The sequence below is a fragment of the Chinchilla lanigera genome, unplaced genomic scaffold (genome assembly GCF_000276665.1).
Source record: "Chinchilla lanigera isolate Chin_1 unplaced genomic scaffold, ChiLan1.0 scaffold00123, whole genome shotgun sequence".
Lineage (NCBI taxonomy): Eukaryota > Metazoa > Chordata > Mammalia > Rodentia > Chinchillidae > Chinchilla > Chinchilla lanigera.
This window is the reverse complement of record NW_004955524.1, coordinates 1,073,285-1,098,503: the sequence shown is the minus strand read 5'-3', so window position 1 is coordinate 1,098,503 and position 25,219 is coordinate 1,073,285. Positions and strand designations below refer to the sequence as shown.

The window sequence follows — 25,219 nt, the reverse complement described above, 5'->3', positions numbered from 1 at the left end:
CCATCTATCCATCCATCCATCCATCCATCCTTTCATCCTCCCAGCTCTCCCTCCCTGTGATTCTCAACCTCAGGACATTGTACCCTGCCCCTGGAGACCCTTGTCGTGTCCAGGGGCATTTCAGGCAGGATTTCCACCTCCTCGGGCTACAGTGATGCCCTGCCCACCCCCACAGAACAGGGTGCAGCCCCCACCCCAGGGTCAGCCTGGCCAAATGTGCACCCCGCTAAGTGGGGACCCTGAAAGAGATGGAGATGATGCTGAGCCCTGCCCACCCTGGCCTGCAGGTGACATGAGCTGGCTGTCCTGTCGGGTGCTGTCCAGTGGCCTTGATGCTCTGCTGGATGACGTGGACCTGTGTATGCCCCACGTGGAAGGCCCTGAGCTGGGCCTGGTGCGCGAGGCGCTCGAGCTCTGCCGCCCAGCCCTGGAGCTGCGGGGTGCAGGTGAGCGGCTGACCTGGCTGGGGTCCCTCTGCACTGCTGGAGTTGTCCTGCCTCAGCCTCAGGGTCCCTTGCTCCTGGTGCCCGCTTCTGCACTTTCCGGGACAGCTCAGGAAATGGCAGCCGCACTGCAACAGGAGAAGCCGCTCCCACGGGTGGCACGGCGAGCTGCAGACACTGTGGGGACCGGGCCGCCACGGTGCCGGGCCTGGTGCGCGCCAGGCGAGCGCTCAGCAGTGGGCCACACGCGCAGCCTCCGACTTGCCGGGCGTTTAGCGTTCCATTTGCCTGTCTCCCTCGATGCTTTGTTCTCAGTACCAGGGTGGAAGCCAGGGCCTGTGCCCTGGGCTGCATCCCCGGCCCTCTTCACCTTCTACATTGAAACAGGGTCTCCCTAAGTCCCTAAACTGGCCAGGCTGAGCTCACACTTTCTGTCCTCCCGCCTCAGCCTCCCCAAACGCTGGGATGATGGCGTGTGCACCATGCCCGGCTTCTTTACCACCGTCACCACTGTAAGCGCACCTTCAGCGGCGCTGAGCAGTCGCGGCCAGGACCGAGTCCTGCCCTCAGTTTCCTGCAGGGTGGGGGGCAGGCCGCCCCTTGGGCGGCCAGGAAGGAGTGCGAGGCCACCCCCACCGAGTCCCTCAGGGGTCCTGGGGCCTGTTCCGGGCGTCCGGTGGTCTCAGGACCCTGGATGGCGGGGGCTTGGTGCAGCCCTTTCTGTGGCGACCGATCCCCCGCTTCTCAGCGGCAGCGAGAGGGGCTGGGTCTGCAGGATCCCACTCCGCGGCCCACGCGGTGACTTGCAGCCCTGCGGGTCCCTGACTCCTGAGCAGAACCGAGGGTCCGCCCCGCGGTCTCCAGGACCTAGGGCTCCGCCCCGTTACAGGAGGGGATTGGAAGCCCCCTGGGGGGGCGCGTAGGGCCTCTGTGGCCCTTGGAGTGACAACGGTGGCTGCTGGGTGGGCACAAATCTGTCACCAGGGCGCCGTGGGCACCTGCCTCCTCCGGCCACCCGGCTTTCCTGTGCTCAAGGGCGCCCCGCAGACAGTAACGCAGCTCCGTGCCCCCTGCATCCTCACCGCAGGCCAGCTTTGCTTGGCAGGGAGCCGCTCTGGCTGCAGCTCCTTTCTGGGGTTGTCTTAGGCTCCTGGGGACAGAAACTGGGGCTTCGCCCTGGCTGGACAGGCGCCTGAGTGGGAGCGGCATCTCCCTGTGTTGCTAAGTTGCCCGGGCTGGGCCCAAACATGCACCCCTCCTGCCTCAGCCTCCCCAAGTGCTTTTGCAGCGCCGTGGGCAAGGCTTGGGAGCCTGGAGCCTGCTCGGGGGCGGTGGGGTGGCGGGGGCCACACAGGCGGTCACGGTCCCCGTCCCTTGCAGAGAGGAGTGTGCTGTACACAGAGCTGCTGGCCAGGCTGCAGCACTTCGCCCCGTCGTGCCCGGTGCTGGTGGGGCCGCTCTGCCGGCAGGCCCAGGCCTGGCTCCACGCGTGCCCGCAACCGGTGCTGGTGCCGCTGGCTGGGTGCCTGCAGCCCCCTGGGGGCCCCCTGCGTGCTGTCCTCACAGGCTGTCACAGAGGTGGGTGTCCCGGGCAGCGGAGGCGGGCACGGGCTCCAGGCGGGTCCCCAGGGCGCCATCAGCCGGTGCCAGCTCATGCTGACTTGGCCCTGGGTGCCCCAGGGACAGCAGAGCCGCGGTGTAAATACGCTAACGAGCCCGGGCTGGGGACACTGTGTTGCCCCACGAGCCGCTGCGGTGGCTGCCGTCGGTGGAGGGTGGCACATGCCAGGGGCCGCGGTGGAGCCCGGCGCTGAGGGCATGGCTGTCATCCCGTGTGGCCACAGGTGTCACAGCCCTGGCGTGGAGCCCGGAGGAGCAGCTGCTGGTGGTGGGCGCCCAGGACGGCGTGGTGACCGTGTGGGACGTGCAGGAGCAGCGTGTGACCCACATCCTCACGGGACACACAGGTGGGCGGCACGGGCGGGCGGGCACTGCCCCATGTCCCCCGGGAGCAGACTGCAGCCCCTCGCCACGCACCCCTTGGTGTCAGAGCTCTGGGCTCCGTTCCTGCCACGCTCGGCGTGAGCTGCCTGACAAAGTGCTCCACAAGCCCGTGTGCTGGCGCACGCCTGTGATCCCAGGCACACAGGAGGCCGAGGCAGGAGTACTGCAAGTTCAAGTCCGGGTCACCCAGAGAGAACCTGGCTCAACATAAAAAGTAAAATGGATTAGGGAGGTAGCTCAGTGTGAAGGCCCTGGATTCCACCCCCTACGTGACAGAGAAAAAGAGAGAAAGAGAGAAAGAAAGAGAGAAAGAGTGAGCTGTGGCTGTGGCTTGCTGAGAGGGTTCTGGGTTCAACCACGAGTACTTCAGAAAAGAAAAGAAAAAGTCCTCCAAACACTCTTGCCCTGGGGCTGTTTCCCCCGTGCTAGTTTGGGGGAGACGTTCATTCAGTCACAGCGGAGGCTCAGTTTTTCCCTCCCTGTCTTCCCTCTCTCCCAAGTACCAGGTGAGCCCAGGGCTTCGGTGGAGCTGCAGCCTCAGTCCCTTCATGTTTTGTGTTGAGACAGGGTCTTCCCAGGCTGGGCTGGGATTCGGACTCTCCTGCCTCAGCCTCCCGCAGTGCTGGGATGATGGGTGTGTACCACGCAGAGTGACGGCCTCTTATTTGTGGTCAGAGAAACACTGTAAAAGTTCAGTGAGGACCCCAAAGCCATCGCAGGTGTGGGTGGTATGGAAGGGGAGGCCCGCTGCCTCGTGGCACCCTCCGAGAGGGGCTGTGAGGCTTCGGGGATTCTGTGAGGAGGCCATCATGCAGAGCACGACTGAACGCCGGATCACACCACCTTGCAGAGGATAAACAGTGTTCCACAGCACAGCACAGGCGATGATTTCCCCACACTTGGCTCCTCCCAGAGCTCTTAGAAATTGACGTCATCCTGGCCGGGCGTGGTGGCGCATGCCTGTCATCCCAGCACTCAGGAGGCTGAGGCAGGAGGATCTCTGCAAGTTCAAGGCCGGCTTGGGCTACATAAGGAGACCTTGTCTCCAAACAACCAAAAAAAAAAAGAAAAAATTAAGTATCTCCTGGACACCGAGCCTTTGTAAAAACTCAGGCGTCTGCTTGTCAGAAGCTGGGCCTCTGGGAGGACTGCCTGAACCCAGCCCTCGGCTGCATTTCGCATCCCCCGTGGTTTCTTGCTGGAACTGCCTGCCCTGCCTCTGGAAGCCGATGTGTCCGTGCCCACGGGCGCCGCGGCAACCGGACAGAGCACCCGGGCTGATGCGCCCACGTCCTGCTGCAGGCGAGGTGACGTGTGTGGCCGTGCTTGCCCGGGGGACGCTGGCCATCTCTGCCTGCAGGGACCACACGCTGCGCCTGTGGCACCTGCTGTCTGGCCGGGAGAGGGGGACCCTGCGGGACGCGGGGCTCCCGGACCCCCAGCCCTGTGGCCTGCACATGGACGAGGCGCGGAACGTGGTGTACGCGGCCTGGGGCTCACAGGTAACGCTCGGCCACCCCGCTTAGCCGGTCCAGCTGGGACCAGGGCACCTGGCAGTGGCAGGGGCCGCAGCTCAAGGGTGGGGGGCCCGGTGCTGGGCGGGGCTGGAGAGGGTGGCAAATGTCACCGTTGGCCGAGATGATCCCAGCCAGGTTTCTGTGACCTTAAACCTGAGGCCTGCTCTCCGCCCTCACTTGGTCCTGTGAGGGGGGCTCACTTCCCCGGGAGTGTGGCCTCCAGCCATAGCCTCGTGCTGGTGCCAAGATGAGTTTCACAGTGCTGCCCCGGGTAGCCTCAAATTCCAGATCCTCCTGCCTCAGCCTCCTGAGTATAGCTGGGTTGCAGGTGTGTACCACCCTGCCTGGCTCTACAATATTTTTGTTTTGGTTTGGTTTTTGGAGACAGGGTCTCGCTGTGTAGCCCAGGCTGGCTTCAAACTTTTAATGATCCTCCTGCCTCAGCCTCTTGAGCACTGGGATAACAAGTGTGCACCACCGTGCCTGGCCACAGAGCTTCTATTGTTAAAACTTTTCCTAATACCAGCACTGGGGAGGCTGAGGCAGGGGGATCTTCACAAGTTCAAGGGCACCTGAGCGCCGTAGTGAGCTCAAGGCCAGCCTGAACTGTGTAGTGAGACTCTGTCTCAAAACAAACAAAAAATCATAAACTATTTAAAAAGAATGGGTGCAAAGAAAGGTTTAGCTGGGCACGGTGGTGCCCACCTCTTTCCAGCTTCTGGGAGACTGAGGTAAGAGGGTCACTTGAGCCCAGGTGTTCAAGGGCAGCCTGGGCAGCACAGTGAGGCCCATGACACGCACCGGTCTTGCGTTTGGTGTCCCCTGCCGTGGTCTCCCTCTTGCCCTGCTAGATCAGCGCGTGGAGCCTGCAGACGGCCGAGCTGGTTTTCCGGGTCCTGGGCAACATCTCCGACCCCTGGGTGTGCGTGGCGGTGCTGGTGCCGCACGCTGGGCTGCTGGCCCTGTCCAGGGGTGGCGTCGTCAGTATGTGGAGCCCAGACACTGGACAGCTGCAGGGGACACGGCTGCTGCCCAGCTCTCCAGACGAGACCCTGACCTGCGCGGCCCCTGTCCACAGACAAGGGAGGGTGATTGCGGGGTTCAGCAGCGGCTCCATCGCTGTGGTAAGTGACTGACTACACGACCAGCATGGCGCCCTCTCCAAAGTGCACAGCCGTCCCGGGCAGCCGGGGGATGGTCTTCCTTGTGGCTTTTACTGAGGGGCCCTCGGACACCTCTCTTCCTCCTTCTTCTTTTCCTCCCTCTCTCTTTCTTTTCTTCTTTTCATTTTTGGTTGTTTTGTTTTGTTCAAGACAGGGTCCCCCTATGCATTTCAGGCTGGCCTTGAGCTTGCTATGGAGCTCAGGCTGGCCTGGAAGTTGTAATCCTCCTGCCTCAGCCTCCTGGGTGCTGGGACAACAAGGTTGCTTCTGATTCTATCTTGTTGGTGACGCTGGGGCTCCTTCAAGGGCACGGCCAAGTTTGAGGCCAGCCTGAACTGCACAACAAGACGAAAGCCCTGGGCCCCGAGCTGCACCCCAGGAGTGGCTGACATCGCCCAACTCCGGCCAGGTTTCCCTGCACAGCGAGCACGAGGACTGGCGGCTGGACAGGCTCCCGGAAGCCGCGTGCTTCCTGGTGCTGGCAGAGGACGAGTCGCTGCTGGCCGCAGGTAGCACCCAGCTGTCCCTCTGGGGGCAATGGGAAGAAATCAAAGTCGGGTTGGAAACAGGGTGGTGTCTGGGGACCCAGGGGGCCCTAGGTCAGAGGCCAGCAATGTCCTCTGCCAAGGGTTGCATCGACCAAGGGCTCGTGGCTCTGCAGCCCAGGAGGGGCTGCGTCTGATTCGGGGACACGGCTGTGTCGTGGCACAAAGCCACCCATAGGCACTATGTCTGGCCTGGGGCCGAGTGCCAATAAAACTTTATCAGCAACAACATTTGAATCCTATGTCCTCTTCACTCATCATGAAATATCAATCTTTTGGGCTGGGCATGGTGGTGACACATGCCTGTAATCCCAGCACTCAGGAGGCTGAGGCAGGAAGAACGTTGTGAGTTCGAGACCAGCCTGGGCTACAAAGTGAGTTCAAGGCCAGCCTGAACTGCATAATGAGACCCCGCCTCAAAAAGAAAAAAAAAAAATCAATCTTGTTACTCCTTGTGGTACTGAGGATGGATCCAGGACCTCAAATGTGCCAGAAAAGTCCTATGCCACTGAGCTACATCCTCAGCCCTTTCTGTGTTTTGGTACAAGGTCTCTTTACGTGACTTGAACTTGAGACTCTTCTGTATCAGCCTCCTAAGTCGTTAGGATTAGAGGTGTGCACTACCACGCTGGCTTGATTTTTTTCAACTTTTAAAAATGTAGCTGGGAAAGAAAATGTAGCTGGGCATAGCGGTGCACCCCTGTAATCTCAGCATTAGGGAGACTGGGGCAGCAGGATTGTCACAGGCTCAAGGCTAGTGTGAGCTACATAGTGAGTGCAAGGCAGCTAGGACTACACAGTGAGGCCCTGCCTCAGGGTAAATACACACACATAAAGCAGGGCTGGGTGTAGCTCATAGTGAGGACTTACCTCAGGCACAGCGGCTGCCTCCCAGCACCACAAATCAGTCAGCCAATCATTCAGTCAGTCAACTAGTCAGTCGACCAGTTGGCCCATCAAGGGCCACACAGAGGCAGGAGCAGGGGTCTCACGCACGGAGCGCCCCTAAACTCCCTGGCTTCGGGCTCCGCACCCTTCAGGTGAGAGCTGTCACCCTTGCCCGGCAGTAGCAGGGGGCGAGCGGCATGGGGCGGGGACAGGGCTGACCCCGGGGTCTGCAGTCCAGCAGGAGGACAGACGGAGGGGCAGGAGCTGTGTGGGGGTCCTGCCTGCCCCGGGGAACACCGCGCCTGCCCGCAGCTCTTAAAATGACGCCTGCCGGACGCGTGACAGGGACAGGGGCTCACGGGGCCTGGTTCTCCCGCGCCAGGGCGACGCTGTATGCCACGCCACGGCCACGCCGGCCGCCAGCACCGCCACCTCGTGTGTGGCGGGAAGCCCTCCTCCCCTCCTTGCCGTCTCCCGCTCCCTGCCGCCTCACCACGCCTCTCCGGACTCCTTGCTGGGCCCTTTGGGAGACCCCCGTGTTCACCGCCCCGTCCTCCTCACTGGCCGGTCCCGCGCTCCCGGCCCAGCTCCTCCAAGCCGCCCGCACAGTGCCCGCCCTGGTGCATTTCAGGCTTCGGGAGCCGCGTGCGGGTGTTCCTGGCCGCTGCGGAGGGCTTCCGCCGGCTCCTGGCCACTGACTTGCAACACGAGGACAGAGTGGAGACCGCGGTGTTCGGGCCCCAGAACAACCTGATTGTCACCGGGTCCTGGGACGGACTTGTTCAGGTGAGGGGACACCGCACCCCGCTGTGGCTCTGCTGGGGACAGGGTGCCAGAGCCCTGGGGACCTCTGTCTACACCACTCAGGGGTTCAGGGTTCTCCCTGGGGGAAGCAGGGTCCCCCAGGCCCCCGGGAAGACCGGGCAGGCACCGCCCAAGTGGCCGACAGAGAAGCAGCACCCCACCTGCAGCTGAAGATCCGTCTTCAGCGTGGAGCACCGTGTCGGCAGGACAAGCCCACCTTCAGGGTTGCTGAGGTTAACGAGGAAAACCTGTGGCCACTGGTGCAATGGTGCATACCTGTGAGCCCGGCTACCTGGGAGGCTGAGGCAGGAGGATCTCTAGTTTGAGGCTAGCCTGGGCAACTTAGTGAGACCGTGTCTCAAAATAAAACAGAAAGAGCTAGGGACACAGCTCAGTGGTACAGCACTTGCTTAAAGCATCTGGGTCAAAATAAAATAAAATAAAATGCGGGGAGCAGAGCTGGGGTGCAGCTCACAGGCAAAGTGCTGATAAGAAAGAAAGGGAGAGAGAAAAAAATGAGTTTCCTAATGTCGCGGTTTCAAAACCTCTCTGCAGTCTTTTGTTTGAGAGAGGGCCTCGCTGTGTAGCCCAGGCTGGCTTTGAACTCGCAGCGATCCTCCTGCCTCAGCCTCCTGAGCGCTAGGATGAGCGGTGTGCACCCTCGCGCCCGGCTCTCTCGGCAGGCTGAGATGACTGAGGAGGCCAGAGAGCCTTGGCTGCCTAGGACTTTGTGCGCATGCACGTGTCAGCGCCGCAGTTTCTGAGGTGACGCGTGACAAGGAGCAGTCAGAGGGGGACATTAAATCAGAGGGTGGGCGGCCCATCGCCCCTCCCCGGCCCCGCCCCCACTGCAGCTCCGCCCCCAGCCCCGCCCCTTAAAGGTGCGGCTCTGACACACCTCCCCTGGGAGCGAGGCCCCAGCGCATGCGCGTCAGCAGACCCTCTGCGCAGCTGCGTGAAAGATGTGCGGTGACCTGCGGCGGGGGTGGGGGTGGGGGTGTTGTCTCCAGGGTTACAGCAGCGTCACGTCACGGAGGCCGCGAGTGTCCCTCTCCCGACACTGACACCCCGGGGCGCGGTAGCGCCCTTCTCAGGCCGTGTGCTTGTGCACTGTAGGGTGGGCTGGTCCGCGCGGCCGCGATCTGTTGCTGCTGACCCTTGAGATGTCGTCAGAAAGCTTCTGGAACGCTCCAGTGCTTACTCAGGAAGAGCAGAAAAGGCCGCTCATCTTTTTTTTTTTTTGTACCGGGAATCGAACTCAGGACCTTACGTTTGCCAGGCAGGTGCTTGTGCCACTGAGCTATATCCCCGGCCCAAGGATGTTCATCTTTTGGAACGGTTAGGAAAATGAGTTTTGGGGGCTTGGCTTTTTTTTCTTTTGGATGGTCTCGCTGTATTGTTCGGACTGGTTTTGAACTCCTGGGCTCAAGGGACCCTCCAGTCTCAGCCTCCTGAGAAGCTGGGGTGGTAGACATGTGCCGCTGTGCCTGGCTTGAACATAGTTTTGATCCTGCAAACACCTTGAAAGGGCCCAGGGCTGCCCGCCAGGGGTTCCATGAAACATGCTTTGAGAACCAGTCTGGCATTTGCTTGGGGAGCTCTGGGTAAGTTTAAAAGGCTAGGAAAGCCGGGCGTGGTGGGGCTCGCCTGTCATCCCGGACAGGGGAGGCTGAGGCGGGAGGGTCACCTGAGTTCAAAGCCAGTCTGGGCTGTATATCGAGAACCTGTCTCAAAAAACCAGAACAAGAGGCTGGGAGGCTGAGGAAGCGCTGGAGGGGCAGCCTGGGACCCCGGCTGAGGTGACAGACCGCGCGGCGCTCCCGGCCTGCAGTGGCCCGCAGTCGTCCTCTGCCTCTGTCCCCCAGGTGTGGAGTCTGTCGGAGCAGGGGGTCCTGCTGGCCGCCCTGGAGGGTGTGGGTGGCCCTGTGAGCCTGCTGGCCCGCACTGGGACCCTGGTGGCGTCTGCGTCCCGGCAGTCCTCATCCCTGAAGGTCTGGGACCTCAGCTTCCCGCAGCGGCTGGGGCGCCCGGCGGCCTTCCTGGACCGCACCGGCCTGGCCGCCGTGTCCCACCGCGGGAACTTCGTCTACTTCCCCAAAGCCGGGGACAAGAGCAAAATCACCGTCTGGGACGTGGCCGAAGGTTTGTGACCCGACTTTGGTCCTGTTTGTGAGAACGGAAACCCCGCCTTGGCTCAGGAGGTGAAAGCACACCTCCGGGCCGGGGCTCGGGTGGCAGCATTCCTGCCAGGTTCTGGGGGCAGGGGTCCAGATCCAGTGTGGGTGGGCTCCCTGCCGGGAGGGAGGGGGGCCTGACTCGGGGTTCCTGGCTGGTGAGGGTCTTACATCGTCCCAGGGCGGAGATGGGGGTGGGGAGGTTGTGTCTCCATTTTAATTTTGAGACAGGGTCTCGCTAAGTCGCCCAGGCTGCACTTGAATTTGTGGTCCTCCTGCCTCAGCCTCCCACAGGGCTGGGACGATGGGCATGCGCCAGCCTCCCAGCTGGGGCCAGGCTTCTGTGCCCCTCTCCCAGGCGGACATAGGCTCTGGACGCTCGTGGGGAGCCCAGGCACTTCCAGATGAGGGGCTCCCTCTGGCAGAGGGCAATGCGAGGTAGAAAACAAAGCCGGGAGCACCCCGGGCTCTGGATGAGCCTGCGGGTGAGGGGCCTGGACATGGCACCGACACCTGCAACATGGCCCAGGAGAGGAGGAGGGGCGGGAGGCCGAGGCAGGAGTGTTGCAAGTGGCAGCCCGGCCTGGCCAGGAGCAGCTGTCTCAAAGTAAAAACTGGAGCAGGGCTGGGGCTGCAGCTCGGGTCGGCAGCCCTGGGTCGCATCGCCAGAGCCGCGTGAAGCCAGAACAGCCAGGCAGCTGCACGGGGCCCTGACGGCTCCTGGCTCCCCCTCGACAGGCGAGGCGCAGGACGCCCTGGACACGTCCAGCGAGGTCCGGCGCCTGGAGGTGGCCGAGGGCCCCAAGCTCCTGTTCGCTGGGCTGGCGTCGGGGGCTGTGCTGGTCTTCCCCCTGGACTCGCGGCAGGACGTGCTGTGCGTCCCTCCGCCCGAGGCCCGCAAGCCGGTCGTGGACATGGCCCTGAGCAAGCGCGAGGACCGGCTGGCCGTCGCCTACGACAACATCGTGCTGGTGCTGGACGTGGCGCCCGGGGACCCGTGCCCGGCCGTCGAGGGCCCTGTGTACACCTTCTACACGCAGCTGCCCGAGACCGTCGCCAGCGTGGCCGTGCTGGGCGACCGCCGTGTGCTCTACGGCATGACCAGCGGCGACCTGTTCCTGTATGCGTGTGCGGACTCCCAAGTGTTCCCGCTCGAGGCCCACGGCAGCCGCGTCACCTGCGTGGACGTCAGCCACGGCGAGCAGCTGGCGGTCAGCGGGTCCCAGGAGGGCCAGCTGTGCCTCTGGGACCTGGGGACATGCGCGTGCAGGCTGGAGCTGGGCTACGCGGTGCGTGCCCGCCACCCTGCCCCTGCCAGGCTGGGCCTAAGGAGCTGGGGGTGCAAGTCCGAGTCCCAGCTGGGCAACGTAGTGCAACCTTGTCTCAAAAAATAAAAAGGGCAGAGTGTCCTTTGATTTGATCCCCAGTACCAAAACCAAGCAAAAACATAGGTTGAGTGTCCCTTATCTAAGATGCTTGGATGGTGGGCGTGGTGGCGTACACCTATAATTTCAGCATTCAGGAGACTGAGGCAGGAGGATTTCTGTGAGTTTGAGGAGAGCCTGAGCTACAGAGTGAGACCCTGTCAAAAAAAAAATGTGCTTGGGCTAGTGTCCTGCATTGGGACTCTCTTCAGATTTCACAATACTTGCCTATCTCTACTGACATATCGTGGGGAGAGGACCCAATCTAAACAGGAAATTCATTTGTGTTTTATATACACACAAGTGTAATTTTATACAGTATTTTTAGCAATTCCGTCCATGACAGGAAGTTTCGCGGCGTGGAATTTTCTATTCCCGGATTTCCTGTTAGTCTCAAAAAGTTTCAGATTTCGGAGTGTTTCAGATTTGAGATTCTCAGCCCGTGATTCCATTTCCCTGTTCTGGGGTCTAATCTGGGATCCTCCACTGTTTTCTTCTTTTCCGTCTTTCCTCCCTTCCTTTTCCTGCGATACTGAGGATCGAACCCATGCATGCTGGGCAAGTGCTTCTCCACCGAGCTACAGCCCTAGGTCCTTATTTTTTATATTTTATTTTGAGGCAGGGTCTCACCAAGTTACCTAAGCTGCTCCCACACTTGTGATCCTCCTGACTCAGCCTCCTGGGTAGCTGAGATGACAGGCGTGCACTGTTGCACCCAGCCTGCAATGCTTTTAGCATGTAATGTTTAAGTCAGTGAATTTACAGTGAACATTGGTGTGGGCGAGGTCATATGGAAATGGAGCACTATCATTCGCACTGCCTGGTGCACAGGGTCTACAGCCTCCAAGATTCCTCTCTCTGAAGTCAGTCCCCCACTGGGAACCCTGCCGCCTACCCCCCAGGCTTCCCTTGGACCCATCCCCCGGGGCTCAAAGCCTGGCTCCGAGGGTTGGTGCCCAGCAGCTTACTTCCCTCGTGGAATCCGGGTCCCATGGTCTATTTTGAACAGAGCTCCTACTGCCCCGGGGTGCGGTGTGCCTGCTTCTCCCAGGATGACAAGTACGTGTTTGCGGGTTTGCAGGACCGCTCTGTCATCGTCTGGAGTGTGCTGGATGGTGAGTCTCACTCTAGGCTGGGCCTGAGCCTCGACCTGGACACCGGGGGCCCTGGCTCGGCCCCTCCTCACCGCCTCTGGCCCGGGGGGAGGACCCCTGACTTCTCTGATGACAGGTGTGCACATGGCCTGCACAAGCTCCTCCCCAGGGCCAACCGCCCAAGGGTGTAGGGCCGCTTTGTGCACCCTGCACGAGGGAAGTGGCCATAGGTGCTGCAGAGGGGTCAGCCCGCCTGAGGTATGTTTTCGGGTCTTGTGTGGACGTGGGCAAGGCCCCTCAAGGCGAGAAGAGGAGGGACTGAGCCACATGCGGCAGGGGTGTGGCTGTCCCATGCCGGGACATTCTAGCTGTCAGTCTGACCCTGACCCTCCAGGTGTTTCTGAAGGTACCTTTGTAGCTGCAGCAGGATAAAACATATTTTATTTCATAGTTTTATGCACTAGACTTGCAGCCATTGTGTATGTTTTTTGTGGTGTTGAGAATGGAACCCAGGGCCTTCATGCTAAGCTATATCCCAACCCTTTTTAAATTTTTCATTTTGGGCTGGGGATATAGCTCAGTGGCATAAGTGCCTGCCTGGCAAGTGCAAGGTCCTGAGTTCGATTCCCAGTACCAAAATATATATATATATATATACACACACATACATATATATATTTATATATATATATATATATATATATATATAAAATTTTGCTGGGCATAGTGGCACACACCTGTAATCACAGCACTTGGGAGGCTGAGACAGGAGGATCCTGACAAGTTTGAAGCCAGCCTGGGCTACAAAGTGAGCTCAAGGCCAGCCTGAATTGCATAGTGAGACACTGTCTCTAAAAGACAAAACAAAAAAATTTTTTTTCACTTTGGGACAGGGTCTAGGTCGCTAGATTGCCCTGGCTGGGGCTCAAACCTGCCATCCTCCTGCCTCAGCCTCTCAAGAATGCTGGGATGATGGGTGTGGGCCAATATACTGGTACCCTGTAGTCTAATGCAATGTAGCAAAGACTCCAGTCAGTCAGAGACAGCCCAGAAGCCAAGGTCTGAAGATGGTGGCCTTAAAAGCTCATCCTGACCCATCCCGACCTGGTTCCCAACCTCTCTTCCTTCTCCTCCTCCAATAATAACACTGACTGACCCCCTTCAGGTCAGAGACCTATACAAGGAATCTAACCTGCATTATGTCTCTGAATCTTCAAAATTCCCGAGGGGAAGTTGGTTTTGCCAAGGGAATTCCCACTCTGCAGCTGAAGGGAGGGGCAGCCTGGAAGGTCCTGTCACACTCTGCTGGTATGGGGAATGGCAAGGACCTCACCTACCTGAAGCCAGCTCTGGTGCATGGAGGAGGGGACCCCTGCATCTTAGCTTTTATGTCTTCACCCAACAGGCACGCTGCTGGCCAGCCAGTTGGTGCATGCAGTGGTGACCAGAATCATCCCAACGTCCAATGGCTTCATCGCTCCGACAAGCCACGGCTACATCCTCCGGGAGCGGTTCCAGTGCCTAGCCTCCAGGGCCTCAGAGCAGGGCCCACTCGGGAAGTTCCAGAAGGCAGTGTGGAGGGTCAAGTGGAGGCAGAGGCGGGAGCTGGCGGAGGGAGCCCCCCAGGACTCGGCGTCGGAGGGGACCCAGGGAAGGGAGCCCAAGCCCAACAAGCGCTCCCAGGTCTGCCTGATCGTGTGAGCCGGGGGTCAGCCCTACTCAGTCTGGCTGCAGCACAGAAATTGGCTTTACTAGAGCACACCCAGCCCCAAGACCTCCACGCATTTTCCATTCTTCTAATCCTCTCCTCCCCATGGGATCCATTCTTAGACCTGCAGCTCTAGGTTGGCAGTGTGCAGGCCAGTGCCCTGCCAGCTCAGGGTCAGGGGAGAGAGCGATTCTGGTTCTGAGAGCTGCAACCAGGAGCCAGCCCTTTGTCCACTGGCTGGATTGGCTGAACGTGCACCCTTGAACCAGTCACCTTGCCCTGTGAGAATGCAGCTCCCTGACTGGCTGGCCCGATCCAATGCCCACCACCGGATGGGCGATAAAATCCACAGCGGGCTGGGCCCCGAAGGGGGTGCGATTGCTGGGTGCTGGCAGGGAGGAGGGCGGGAAGCATGGGTATGAGATGGGCTAGACCAGAGAGAGGACCTCAGGCCCCTCCAGTCCGTGTAGCCGCAGAGGCTGTCCTCTGGGCCTGTCCCAGCCCACGCTTCAGGGAGGACAGGCGTTGCTGAGTCCACTTTGCAGATGGGGAGGCGGGGCCGTGCCGAGGTGACCTGCACTTGCTCCAGGGCACACGCCTGAGGTGTGAGAGCTTGCAGGACAACCAGGAGCCGCCTGTCCCAATCCCTGTGGCCCAGCCGGTCTCATTTAGCCTTCACAGGGAGACTTCGCGCGACCTGTGCCCTGCTGTCAGCGCTCCCTTGCTGGTACGCAGAGCCAGAAAGCCAGATTTTATACCCGTGTTGCACTTGTAAAAGCCATCTGCTCAGATGTGCACCCACAGGCACCCTGGGCCTGTCTGTCTCTAGTTCATGAGTTGATCTGGGGCTCACGCTGGCATTAAAATGATAAACGTGTGATAGCTGTTGCAGCTGCAGCCTCTGGATCCCTAACGCACGGCAAAGACGCTGTACGAGCCTGCAGGCTGGAGACTCCCGGACCCACAGCAGGAAGGGCCTGTGGGTCCCGCTCCACTGCTGGGCCATCTCCCTGCATGGGTGTGGCGGCCCTGCCGCTCCCGCCTAGCTATGGGGGACTTCCTCTTTCCCGGAGCCTCCTAGGCGCTCCCCTTGCACTGGGGCTTTTGCTGTAATAACAGGAGGCTTCACGCCGTCCAGGTGCCGTCCTTCCTCCCCTCCACTGGAGCCCTTGGAGATTCCGAAACACAACCCTGGAAAAGGAGGCTTTCTCGTGGCACCAGGTGGAACCCAAGACTCATGCATACTGGGGAAGGGCCCTATCGCCAAGATGCACCCCAGCCCACAAGATGAAGCTTTTAGGCTTGATGAGACGCTACTCGTTCTTCTACCCACTTTCCAAACCAGGGTTCCAAGGCAGGCCTGGATGGTTCTGCAAATGTCCAGACCCAGTCCCATTTCTGAAATACTTCACAGTCGGCTGAGTGCAGAGGCACACGCCTATAATGTCAGCACCTTGGGAGGCTGTGGCAGGAAGAGCCCCAGTTAGAGGCCTGCCTGGGCAACTTAGCCAGACTTTGTCTCAAAATAAAAAGAATCTTAAAAAGGGCTGGAAAATAAATAAATAATACAAATAAATAAACAGGGCTGGAGGTGTAGCTCAGTGGTAGAACACTTGCCTAGCAGGTAGGAGGCCCTGGCTTCAGTCCTAGCACTGACTGAAAACAAAATTAAGCTGTCATTTCAAAATGTATGTTCAGGGGCATTGGGCAAGAGTTTTCTTAGGTTTTTAAATTATATTTTATGTTTATTAACGTGTATTAATTGTACACACTAATGGGCTTTGCTGGGATATGCATAAAGTATGTGCTCATGAAATCCAGTCTCCATTGATCCAGCCCCGCCCCCAATGTTTAGCAATCAGTGCTGAACACTCGGCTCGACCCCTTCAGCTTCCATGTGCGAGAAGGGGTGTGCGCTTCTTGTCTTCTCTGTCCACCTCGCCTCATCTCACACAAGGGCCTTCCAGTTCCATCCATTCTGCTGCAGATGTTGGGATTTCATTCTTCTTCATGGCTGAATAATATTCCATTGTGCATGCACCTCAATTTCCGAACCCATTCATTGATGGACACTGCTTAATCATGCCATAGCTGAAGCAGCATATTTTAGGAAGGCAGGGATTGCTAATTTAGGGTTCTCCTACTATCTCTACTTAACAAAGAACTCACCTAGACTGTAAAGCAAGCCTTTGTTAAAAAAAAAAAGCTGTCCTTTGCTGCTCCTTGTCTGGGACTCAGGGGTTTACGTCATGCAGAGATAAAGGGCCTGCTATGACAAAGTAAGGTTTCGTCTCTGGGTTAAAGTCTCGGTATGCCTCTCAACACAGACGAAGAATCCACAGCCATCGATTCAGTGAGAACCAACCGCTCTGTGTGTGGACCCAGTCACATGGCCTTTGTGACAGGGACACTCTGAGCAAGGCGCAGAGGCAGCGCCACCGTGGCGTAGACATCTGCTGGGGGCTCACGCAAGGAGGCTCTGACCTCACGAGCAGCTGCCCTTGCAGGACCACCGTGGGAACCTGGGCTGTCCCTGACCAGGAGGCCGTTACCCAGCTTGTGACTGTACTAATCGGACACAGGAAAGATCTTTTTACTAATAAAGTACTGCGCTAAACGGTTGCTTGGATTCCTTTATTTTATTTTATTTTCTGGCAGGGAGTTTTCATTTGACAGAGTTTGGTTTGCTCTGTTTGTTGGCTTTTGTTGCTATGACAAAATGCCCGAGATGTCAGCTTACCAGGAGAAAGATTTGCTTCCATTCACAGTTTCAGTAGGGTTGGTCAGTGCTTGCTGGCCCTGTTATTTGCTCCTGAATCTCGTGGTGCGGGGCCATGGAGATGGGGCAAAGGAGCTCACCTCCTGGAGGCCAGGAAGGTCAGAGACAGAGAGAAAGAGAAGAAAGAAGGGATGGGAGTACCAACTTCCCCTTCAGGGCCCCACCCAATGACCTCACTTCCTCCTCCTAGGCCCCACCTCTTAAAGGGCCCTCACCTCCCAACAGTGCCATCAGCCAGGGCCCGAGCCTTTAGCACAAGAGCTTTGGGGACACTTCTGCTCCAAACCACAGCAGATGCTATGGCTGTCTGGCCATCACTGTGCTATGCAGAAGATGAGCCTGCATGAGGTCCCCCAAGACAGCACAGTCGTGACAGCATGGTCATTTCCGTCCCCGTCTTTCCTTCCTTCCTAAGGCTGTAGAATGGAGCACTCAAGGAGGAACACAATTTTACCAATTACTCCCAGGCCAGGGAAGTCAACTGGACTGTCCCAAGGCAGCTGGAGTAGCTCGTTCCTCTATCGTTTCCTTATCACAACAATTTCCTTGGTGAGAATGTTCAAACCCACGGTGAAGCTGCACCACGAGAGCAATGAATGTTTACATCATTACACTTTGCATCCAGAACGCCCCCCAACCCCCGGAGGGCCATGAGGTAAAGGCTTGGTCCTCGGAGAGACGTGGGACCTTTGAGAAGTGGAGCCCAGCGGCAGGAAGTTAGGTCATTGGGGGCAGAGCCTCGGGCGATTGTGGTCTCCTGCCATGGTGTGCTCCTCCCCCACAGCCCCAAAGCTGCAGAGCACGTGGTCATGGACTGAACCCCCACGACTCTGAGCCCAAGTGAATCTTTCCGGTTTTCTGTTGGGTATCTCATGTTTTGTGATAGTAGCAGAAAGCCAGCTCAGTCTCTGGGTCAGCCCTGAGATGCAGCAATCTCCCTGCCGCTGTCAGTCTCTGACTGAACTACCCCACAGTGAGGTCTGGGCCTGGGGCAGACCAGAGAACACCTGTCTCAGGCACACAGCTGAGGAGGCAAGGGACACGGCCATCAATACAACGGCACAGTGGTGCACACTGGCCTTGCCTGCACTCGACCTAGGGTTCCACTCCAACCAAGGGAAATAATTACTGAGTTTTTTGTTTTTTGTTTTTTTTTTTTTTGCAGTACTGGGGATCGAACTCATGACCTTGCGCTTACCAGGCAGGTGCTTAGGCCACTGAACTATATCCCCAGCCCAATAATTATTATTTTTGAAAAAATAAATTGAATGCAAATCAGCCAAGGTAGTGCATGCCTGTAATCTCAGCACTCAGGAGGCTGAGGCAGGAGAATCACTGCGAGTTCAAGGCCAGCCTGGGCTACAAAATGAGCTCAAGGCCAGCCTGAACTGCATGGTGAGTCCCTGTCTCAAAAAGACAAAAATAAATAAGTTAAATAAAATGCATGATGAACAAAACATCAATTTTACTTATTTACTTATTTGATTTATTTGAGACTACGTCCGACTATGTAGTCCAGGGTAGCCTTGAACTCACTCTGTAGGCTAGGCTGGCCATGAACTTGGGTGATCCTCCTGCCTCTGCTTCCTGAGTGCTAGGAGGACAAGTATGTGCCACCTAACCTGGATTTAAGAGTTTTCAATAGGCATTTCAGAATGAAATGTCCCCCACACGCCACAAAACATCTGTTACAGCTATTTCTCTCAAACTAGAATCCAATCAGGATGGATCCACACATGGCACTTAGACACATGGGGGTGTTTCGTGTTTTGTTCTTTTATGTTCTAGAGCAAGGATTGACAGATTACACCAGCAAACCCACCTTTTCTTTTCTTGTTTTTGGTACCGGGAATCGATCTCAGGACCTTGCACTTGCCAGGCAGGCACTTGTGCCACTAAGCTACCTTCCCAGGCCCTCTTTTTTCTTTGCTTTGTCTCTTTCTTTTGCAGTACTGGGGACGGAACTCGGGCCTCCCAGGTGCTAGTCCTCTACTACGGAGCCATGCCCCAGCCCTCTTGTTTTTTTTTTTTTGCATTGATTTTTTTGAGGAGCATTTCATTTACTTCGTGAGACACAGGGATATGAGGAAGGCAGAACAGTTAGCGAAGACCAGGACCGAAACCAGGCAGGCAGGGTGCTTGTGCAGAGAGTCCTCTCAGCCATCCCGGCCACCCCAGCGCTCCAGTGACCTGCAGCGACGCCATCTGGATCCGGTCTCTAACCAGCCCTCTCGTTTTTGTACATAAATTTTTATCAGCACACAGCTGTGCCTGCCAGTTCGCGCTGCACGCAGCGACAGGGCCGAGCGACTGAGACGGAACAAACCGTCCCAAAGCCACAAACACTGACAATCTGGTCCCTGCTAGACGATAAAGAATCAAATAACAATGTCAGTCTTCGGTCTCAAGGCCTGATTAAACTCAAGGTGAGTATTTGTTTTCAAATAGACTTCGTTTTTGGCTGTGAGGGCAATCTGGCTGCAACACCTCACCTCCTCGATCACCAGGGCTGATTCACCTGACCTGGCCGGCTGGGCGGGCGTCCCCTTCCTCCCTCGCTGCCCTACGTGCGGCCTCCGCTCGGCCAAAGAGCCCGACGCCCCTACAGGGGAGGACCGTTCCTCGGTCAAGGACCTCCAAACAAGTACTCCACTATTAAGCCTCGCCCCAGTGGTTTGGGCTTCATTGTCCAAATAGAAAATGAAGAGTTAAAGGAGGAAGGGTTCATTGGACGTCATTCACACCTTCACTGGCAACGTCTGCCCTCCCTGAACAGACTTCATTTTCCTTCTTTTCTTTAAGTAACAAAAGTTTATTGAGAATTCCTGGGGTGGCGATTACTCCTCCCTCCTGGAGGGAGGGCGCAAGGCTGTAGGAATCCCTGCAAAATCACAGGGTCCCAGCCTCCCGGCCCACGCAGGAGGAGGAAGGTCCGTCTTCCCCGGGCTCCAGGCGACAGGAGCACAGGGACCGCCGCGTGGAACAAGGTGCCCGAGCCCCGGCTGCCCTCCAGATCCAGAGGAGAAACAGCCACTTCCTCTCCGGGGTGGACTTCTGGGTGACAGGGCTCATCTCTCACCCCGATGAGGCTGTCGCTTCCCCGGGTGAAACTTTCACCCGGGAGGTTGAGAGCAAGGTTGTCAGAGCCGAGACAGATGTGACTGTGTGAGGCGGTGACCGTCCTGGAGATGTTCTGGGCTGCCCGGTTCTTGCGGAGCTTGATGTAGACTCGTGCTCAGCACTTCTCCCGGCGAGCAGGGCAGGGTTAAGGGTCCGCAAGGGCCCGACCCCTCCTCGCTCCCCCCTCGTGGTCCCCTGGGCCGTGAGATCCAAGCTGGGCTCTTGCGGCTTCTGCCCGTCCCACCCGCAGCCCTGCCTGTAGGCCTGCGTGCCGGCCGCAGGGCAGCAGCAACCTCAAGGCAAGGCGAGGCCAGCGGTGCTACTGGCCCAGCCTTACCGTGGGGAGCCAGGCCTCAGAGTCCCTACCAAGGTTCCAGACCCCCGACTTCATTTGCTTAAGAGCAGCTTTAGACTCACTGAGTGGAAAACACAGAGCCACATCCACGTGTCCCTACTGTCTACATTTCCTGTGAGAGGGACATTTGTTACAGCTAGTAAACACCCACTGACACATCACTGTCACCGAGCAAACTGTGTAGTGCTTGTCGCAGAGCTGGGATTGAACCCAGGGCCTTCACCCCGAGCTGCATCCCCAGTCCTTTATGTTTTGTATTTTAAAACAGAGTCAAAAACAAAACAAAAACCAAAAAAACCAGGGTCTTCTAAGTCACTAAGTTGCTCAGCCTGGAGGCAAACTAAAAATCCTCCTGCTTCAGCCTCCCAGAGTGCTGGGATCAGAGGCACGCACCCCTGCACTTGGCTTCCGGACAAGCGTTTTTTATAAGGGTACCTCATAGGTATATTCGTTCTCTGGCTCTACCTGTCCCTATGCGATGGTTTGTATCTAGGTGTCCCCCAAAGCCTCATGCAGTCATAGGCGGGGCTTTTCAGAGGTGGCTGGATCTATAGTGTGTGATGCTGGGATCAAGGGTGTGTGAGTACTCAATTAGTCCACTGACTGGTTTGGCATAGTTCTGGCCTGGGTGATGGGGAGGCCGCCCTGGGTGCGGTGCTACCTGCCCTACAAGTGTGTAGCGCGGATGGAGCAACAGGGGCAGAAAGAGGGCTGCTGTTATCTTCAACCACTTCCATGTGTTGCTGCCTTCTGCCCACCACGAACTGTTTCTGCTCTCTGATGCCCCTCTGCCAAGCCACCCTGTCTTGGAGCTGGCCAACTATGAACTGAAATCCCTACAAACTATAATCTAAATAAACCTTTCCTCCTTTAACTCTGAATATTGGGTATTTTGTCTCAGCAATGATAAAAGTAACCAGCACACTTTGTCTCCCAGGATCTTTACACTGAGCTGCACCCCCAGCCCTTATTTTTTATATAGAGACAGAGTCCTGCCAAGTCACTAGATTGCCTACGCTGGACTGGGACTTGAGATCCCTCTGCCTCAGCCTCCTGAGTAGCTGGAATTACAAGTGTGTGTCACCGCGCCTAGCTGGTGTACTGGTTTATCACTGCATAGCAAGTCACTTACAATAACACACACTTCTCAGCCACATGTGGTGGTGCACACCTGTAATCCCAGCACTTGGGAGGCTGAAGCAAGAGGATCGCTGTGAGTTTGAGCACAGCTGGGCTACACAGTGAGTTCAAAGCCAGCCTGAACTACATAGCGAGGCCCTGTCTCAAAAAACCAAAAACAACACAAACCACCACCACCACCAACAACAACAACCCGCGCCCTTGCCCTCTCCTAACTTCTGCGGGCAAGGCTGACTGGGCCGAGGGTGGGTGCGGGCAGCTGCACAGGGCTGGCTGCCCCCTCCCCGGGCAGTTTTTGTTTTTGTTTTTGAGACAGGGTCTCACTCTGTAGCCCAGGCTGGCCTTGAACTCGCCACAGTCCTCCTGTCTCAGCTTCTGGGGTGCTGGGATGACCGGCGTGCGCCACCACACCCCGCTTACTTGGGCAGTGTGCAAAACTGCCCGGTCCTTCTTCAGAGCGTTCCTGTCTCTTGCTGTCCTGGCTGCCAGGCTTTGTAGATGCTGTCCAGATTGGACCAGGCCCACCCAGCACGCCGTCTCCCCGGGACCTCGAATGCATAGCGCAGCCCCTCACCTCTGCCGGCAGTCCCCGGCTTGGTGGTCGCGCTGAGAGGCGGCAGGACCCCTAAGAGGCAGGGCCTGTGGGAGGAAGCGAGGTCTCGGGTCGTGGTGAGACCCTCGCTCTTCCTCGGCTTCACTCCCCGCCCCGGGCAGGAGCTGTGCCTGCACCCGCATCGCTCCTCTCTCCCGCCCCGCCGCACTGCAGGCCGGGAGCAGCAGGGCCGGCCAGTCGCGGCTCAGCCCCTTTCCTCCCGGTGAACTCACTTACCTTGGGTCTCGCCGTGGCGACAGAAAGCTGACACAGCGTGCACGCTGCGGGTGGGGATCGCGCTCCCTGGAACTGCCGTTCTGGACTTCGGAGGCTTGGGTTACGTCACCTGGAGGACTACTTCAGCTCCAGCGGGATCCTTCAATCTTGTCTTTCATCTTCTCTTCAGTGCTGGGGGTGGGCTGCAGGTCCTCACACCTGCTAGGCAAGCACTGTACCCCGGAGGCACAGCCTGAGCTCCCCTCAGCCTTTATGCTTACAGGATTTATTTTCAGTTGAGGTCTTGCTATGTGGTACACAGGCTGGCTACGAACTGTCAATTCTCCTGCCTCAGCCTCCAGAGTATCTGGCATGACAAGAATGCCTGAGGCTGGAGATTAGGGTTTGGCCAGCTGTCTGGGCGAGGGGTGTGACCTGTCAATCACAGAGATCCAGAGACATGGTCCAAGGCCTGTGCCGGGAACCCAAGAGTGCGAGCTTCAACTCCTCTGGCAAGAACTCGAGCAGGTCTCTGATAGGCTGGCCTGGACCTGACGTCATCCTGAGGGGTGGGAGATACAAAGATGGCAGCGTTAACCTGTAACCACTGGCGGGCTTCAGGGTGGGGGCTGGGCTCACCCTATAGAGTGCCCACACTCGCTCTGCAAAGCATGCGTCTTTCCCTTCCCTCAGGAAATGTAAACCCTCATTACCTTTCGCGCTGATTTTGTCCAATTCTTTGTGCAGGACAAAGAGAACCTGGAATCTCTAGAAGGGTCCCCAGCACCCTGGAACCCAGTAACACCGTCACGCCCAGCTTGATCCTGTCCTTTCCAGCTTGCCAAATGCTGTCTCAAGGAAGAGCTACCTCAGAACCTTACTTTTCATGCCCAGTGGACGGGAAACTTGGGGCAGAACCCACACCCCTGGAAGAGGGGGCTCCGCGCGGGCACCGTCTTCACAGCGCATGCGCCATCGGTCCTTGCGTACAGCCACGTGCGGCGCGGAGCGCACTGCAGACGGCGGGACACCTGCTTCCGGCACAGCGTCCAGCTGCGGCTGCACGGATGGGTGGGACAGTGGAGGACCTTTCTGGACCGGGAGCCTTGGGTCCTGGGTGCTTCCCGCCCCCTGTCCCGCTCCAATACCAGCGCCATGGCCATGTCCCCTACCTGCCCTACCGCGTCTGGTCTCGGCGCCCATCGTCCGTTGCCTAAGTGATGAAACAGTCTCGGGGCACCTCCTGCTCCCCTCCGGCCCCTCCCTGCAAGCAGCGCGGAGATCACCGGGAAGGCAGTGTCCTGGCTGGAAAGCCACGCCAAGGCCAGAGGCCTTAGCCCATCCCTCGAGACGCGCGCACTGGACCCCCGGCCCCTGCTCTTTGCTTGTCCTGCACTCTCTTTCCCCTACCTCTCAGAACACCAGTTTTTCTTCTGTGTTTTGAGACAGCGTCTTGCTGGCCCTGAACCTACTATGTAGCCCAGGCTGTCCTGGAACTCCCAGAGATCTCCTGCCCCAGCCTCCCCAGCGCTGGGTTTATAGGCCTGAGTTACCACACCTGGGTACCTTCTCTTTGCGGCTTGAAAGTGAACAAAGGATGTACGAAGCAACTTCCCACAGGAATGTAAACCTTGTGGACTGCCTACACGTACTATTAAACTAAAATTAAAAACATAATTTTCAAAAATAAAGAAAACCTACAAAGGAAAAGCCACCAGTCTCTTGCCACTAAGGTATTGGTTACAGTTGAAATTTCACGTCTGTGTGTTGATTATTTGATTCCTGTCTCCGAGGGCAAGCTCTCTGCTAGACGTTAGCATTTTACTCCCGACGTGCAGCGCCACGCCAGTTCCGTCTTGGCATTTCCGCGTCTGTCCATTAGAAAACCAGTCGCTGCTGGGTTATCCCTTGAATGTTCACGTCTCTGATCAAAACCTGCTGGCGTAACTCTCTGCGTCCCGGAGCTGCGCGAGAGATGAACCACAAAGCCAGGATGATATACAAGGGCTGTGGCAGACACGCGGGGGCTTCCAGGGACAGATCCCTGGAGGGTGAGGGGAGGGCACAGTCCCTGTATCCAAGGAGACAGTGCGCGCTGCGGGCAGCCCTGGGAGGCTCTGCACCACAGAGGGCAGCGGCTTGGCTGGAAAAGTCTCCCCTAAATGACTGCAAGGCCCTGCAGTGTTGCGAGTGAGTGATTAGATTCCGGTGTGGAGGAAACAGCGGACCTCGGAGGTTTGGGAGTGGTGGAGGAAGGTACATGTCTCTGGGGGGTTTTGTTCTTTCTGGTGTCTTGTTCTGCTTTGTTTTGTTTTTTGGTACTGTGGATTGAACCAAGGTCCTCCCCACTGAGCTACAACCCCAGCATCCTCCCCTTTTTAAAGGTTTTTTTGGGCTTTCTTGGTTTTTGTTTGTTTTGTTTTGTTTTGGTCTTTTTTGAGACAAGGTCTCGCTGTGCAGTTCAGGCTGGCCTTGAGCTCACTTTGTAGCCCAGGCTGGTCTCGAACTCGAAACGATCCTCCCGCCTAAGCCTCCCGAGTGCTGGGATTACAGGCGTGCTCCACCACGCCCGGCGATTTTTGTTTTAATTTGAGACAGGATTTATTAACTTGCTAAATTGCCCCAGCTGGACTAAGACTTGTGATCCTCCTGCCTCAGCCTCCCAGAGTGCTGGGATTACAGATGTGCCCACCATGCTCCTCACCCGCTCCATGTCACCCAGGCTGAGCCCCTCGTTGGGAGGTCCTGGGCCCCTGAACTAGTCCAGCCGGGAAATGACGACGTCGTCAAGGACCGAGAGCTGATGCTCAGCGCAGCAGGACTAAGCTGAGGACCTTCAGCTAAAGCACCCCGCCCAGAGCCCCGTATCGGGGCGCTGCATACCCACACCCCGCTCTCACGTCGACCCGGTAAATCAGGGATCGACCAGTTCTTTCCGCTGGGGCCGTAGCAGACAGCTCAGGACAGAAAAAGGAACGCGGCTGTGCTCCAATAAAATTCACCTACCAACCCTGAAATGTGCATGTCACAGAATTTTCATGTGTCATGAAAGTGTTTGGATTTTTTCCCCAACCAAAGTGAAATCAGTAAAAGCGATCCGGGGCTTGCAGGGCCAGCCCGAAAAGGCAGGCAGCAGGTCCCGCGCTGCCTAAACCGGGTCGGTCAATCGCGTTCTGGGATTGCGACTTCTGAGCGAGGGCCAGGCTTCCGCCAGCGGCCACGCCCACCCCAGCGGCCACGCCCACCCCAGCGG

General features: G+C 57.7%; 1 protein-coding gene across 1 annotated transcript in view; it reads left to right on the top strand.

Annotated features, from left to right (window-relative positions):
* Nwd1 (NACHT and WD repeat domain containing 1) overlaps positions 1-15,267 on the top strand; it is a 39,379-nt gene extending 24,112 nt beyond the window's left edge. Inside the window, exons 9-19 of the mRNA XM_005409503.2 lie at positions 288-446; positions 1,824-2,021; positions 2,288-2,410; positions 3,750-3,949; positions 4,816-5,088; positions 5,537-5,636; positions 7,192-7,346; positions 9,230-9,506; positions 10,277-10,827; positions 11,972-12,077; positions 13,462-15,267. Of these exons, the coding sequence (XP_005409560.1) occupies positions 288-446; positions 1,824-2,021; positions 2,288-2,410; positions 3,750-3,949; positions 4,816-5,088; positions 5,537-5,636; positions 7,192-7,346; positions 9,230-9,506; positions 10,277-10,827; positions 11,972-12,077; positions 13,462-13,757 (2,438 nt within the window). The 3' untranslated portion in view covers positions 13,758-15,267. The remainder of the gene's footprint in view (positions 1-287; positions 447-1,823; positions 2,022-2,287; positions 2,411-3,749; positions 3,950-4,815; positions 5,089-5,536; positions 5,637-7,191; positions 7,347-9,229; positions 9,507-10,276; positions 10,828-11,971; positions 12,078-13,461) is intronic.
* Positions 15,268-25,219: the final 9,952 nt, after the last annotated feature.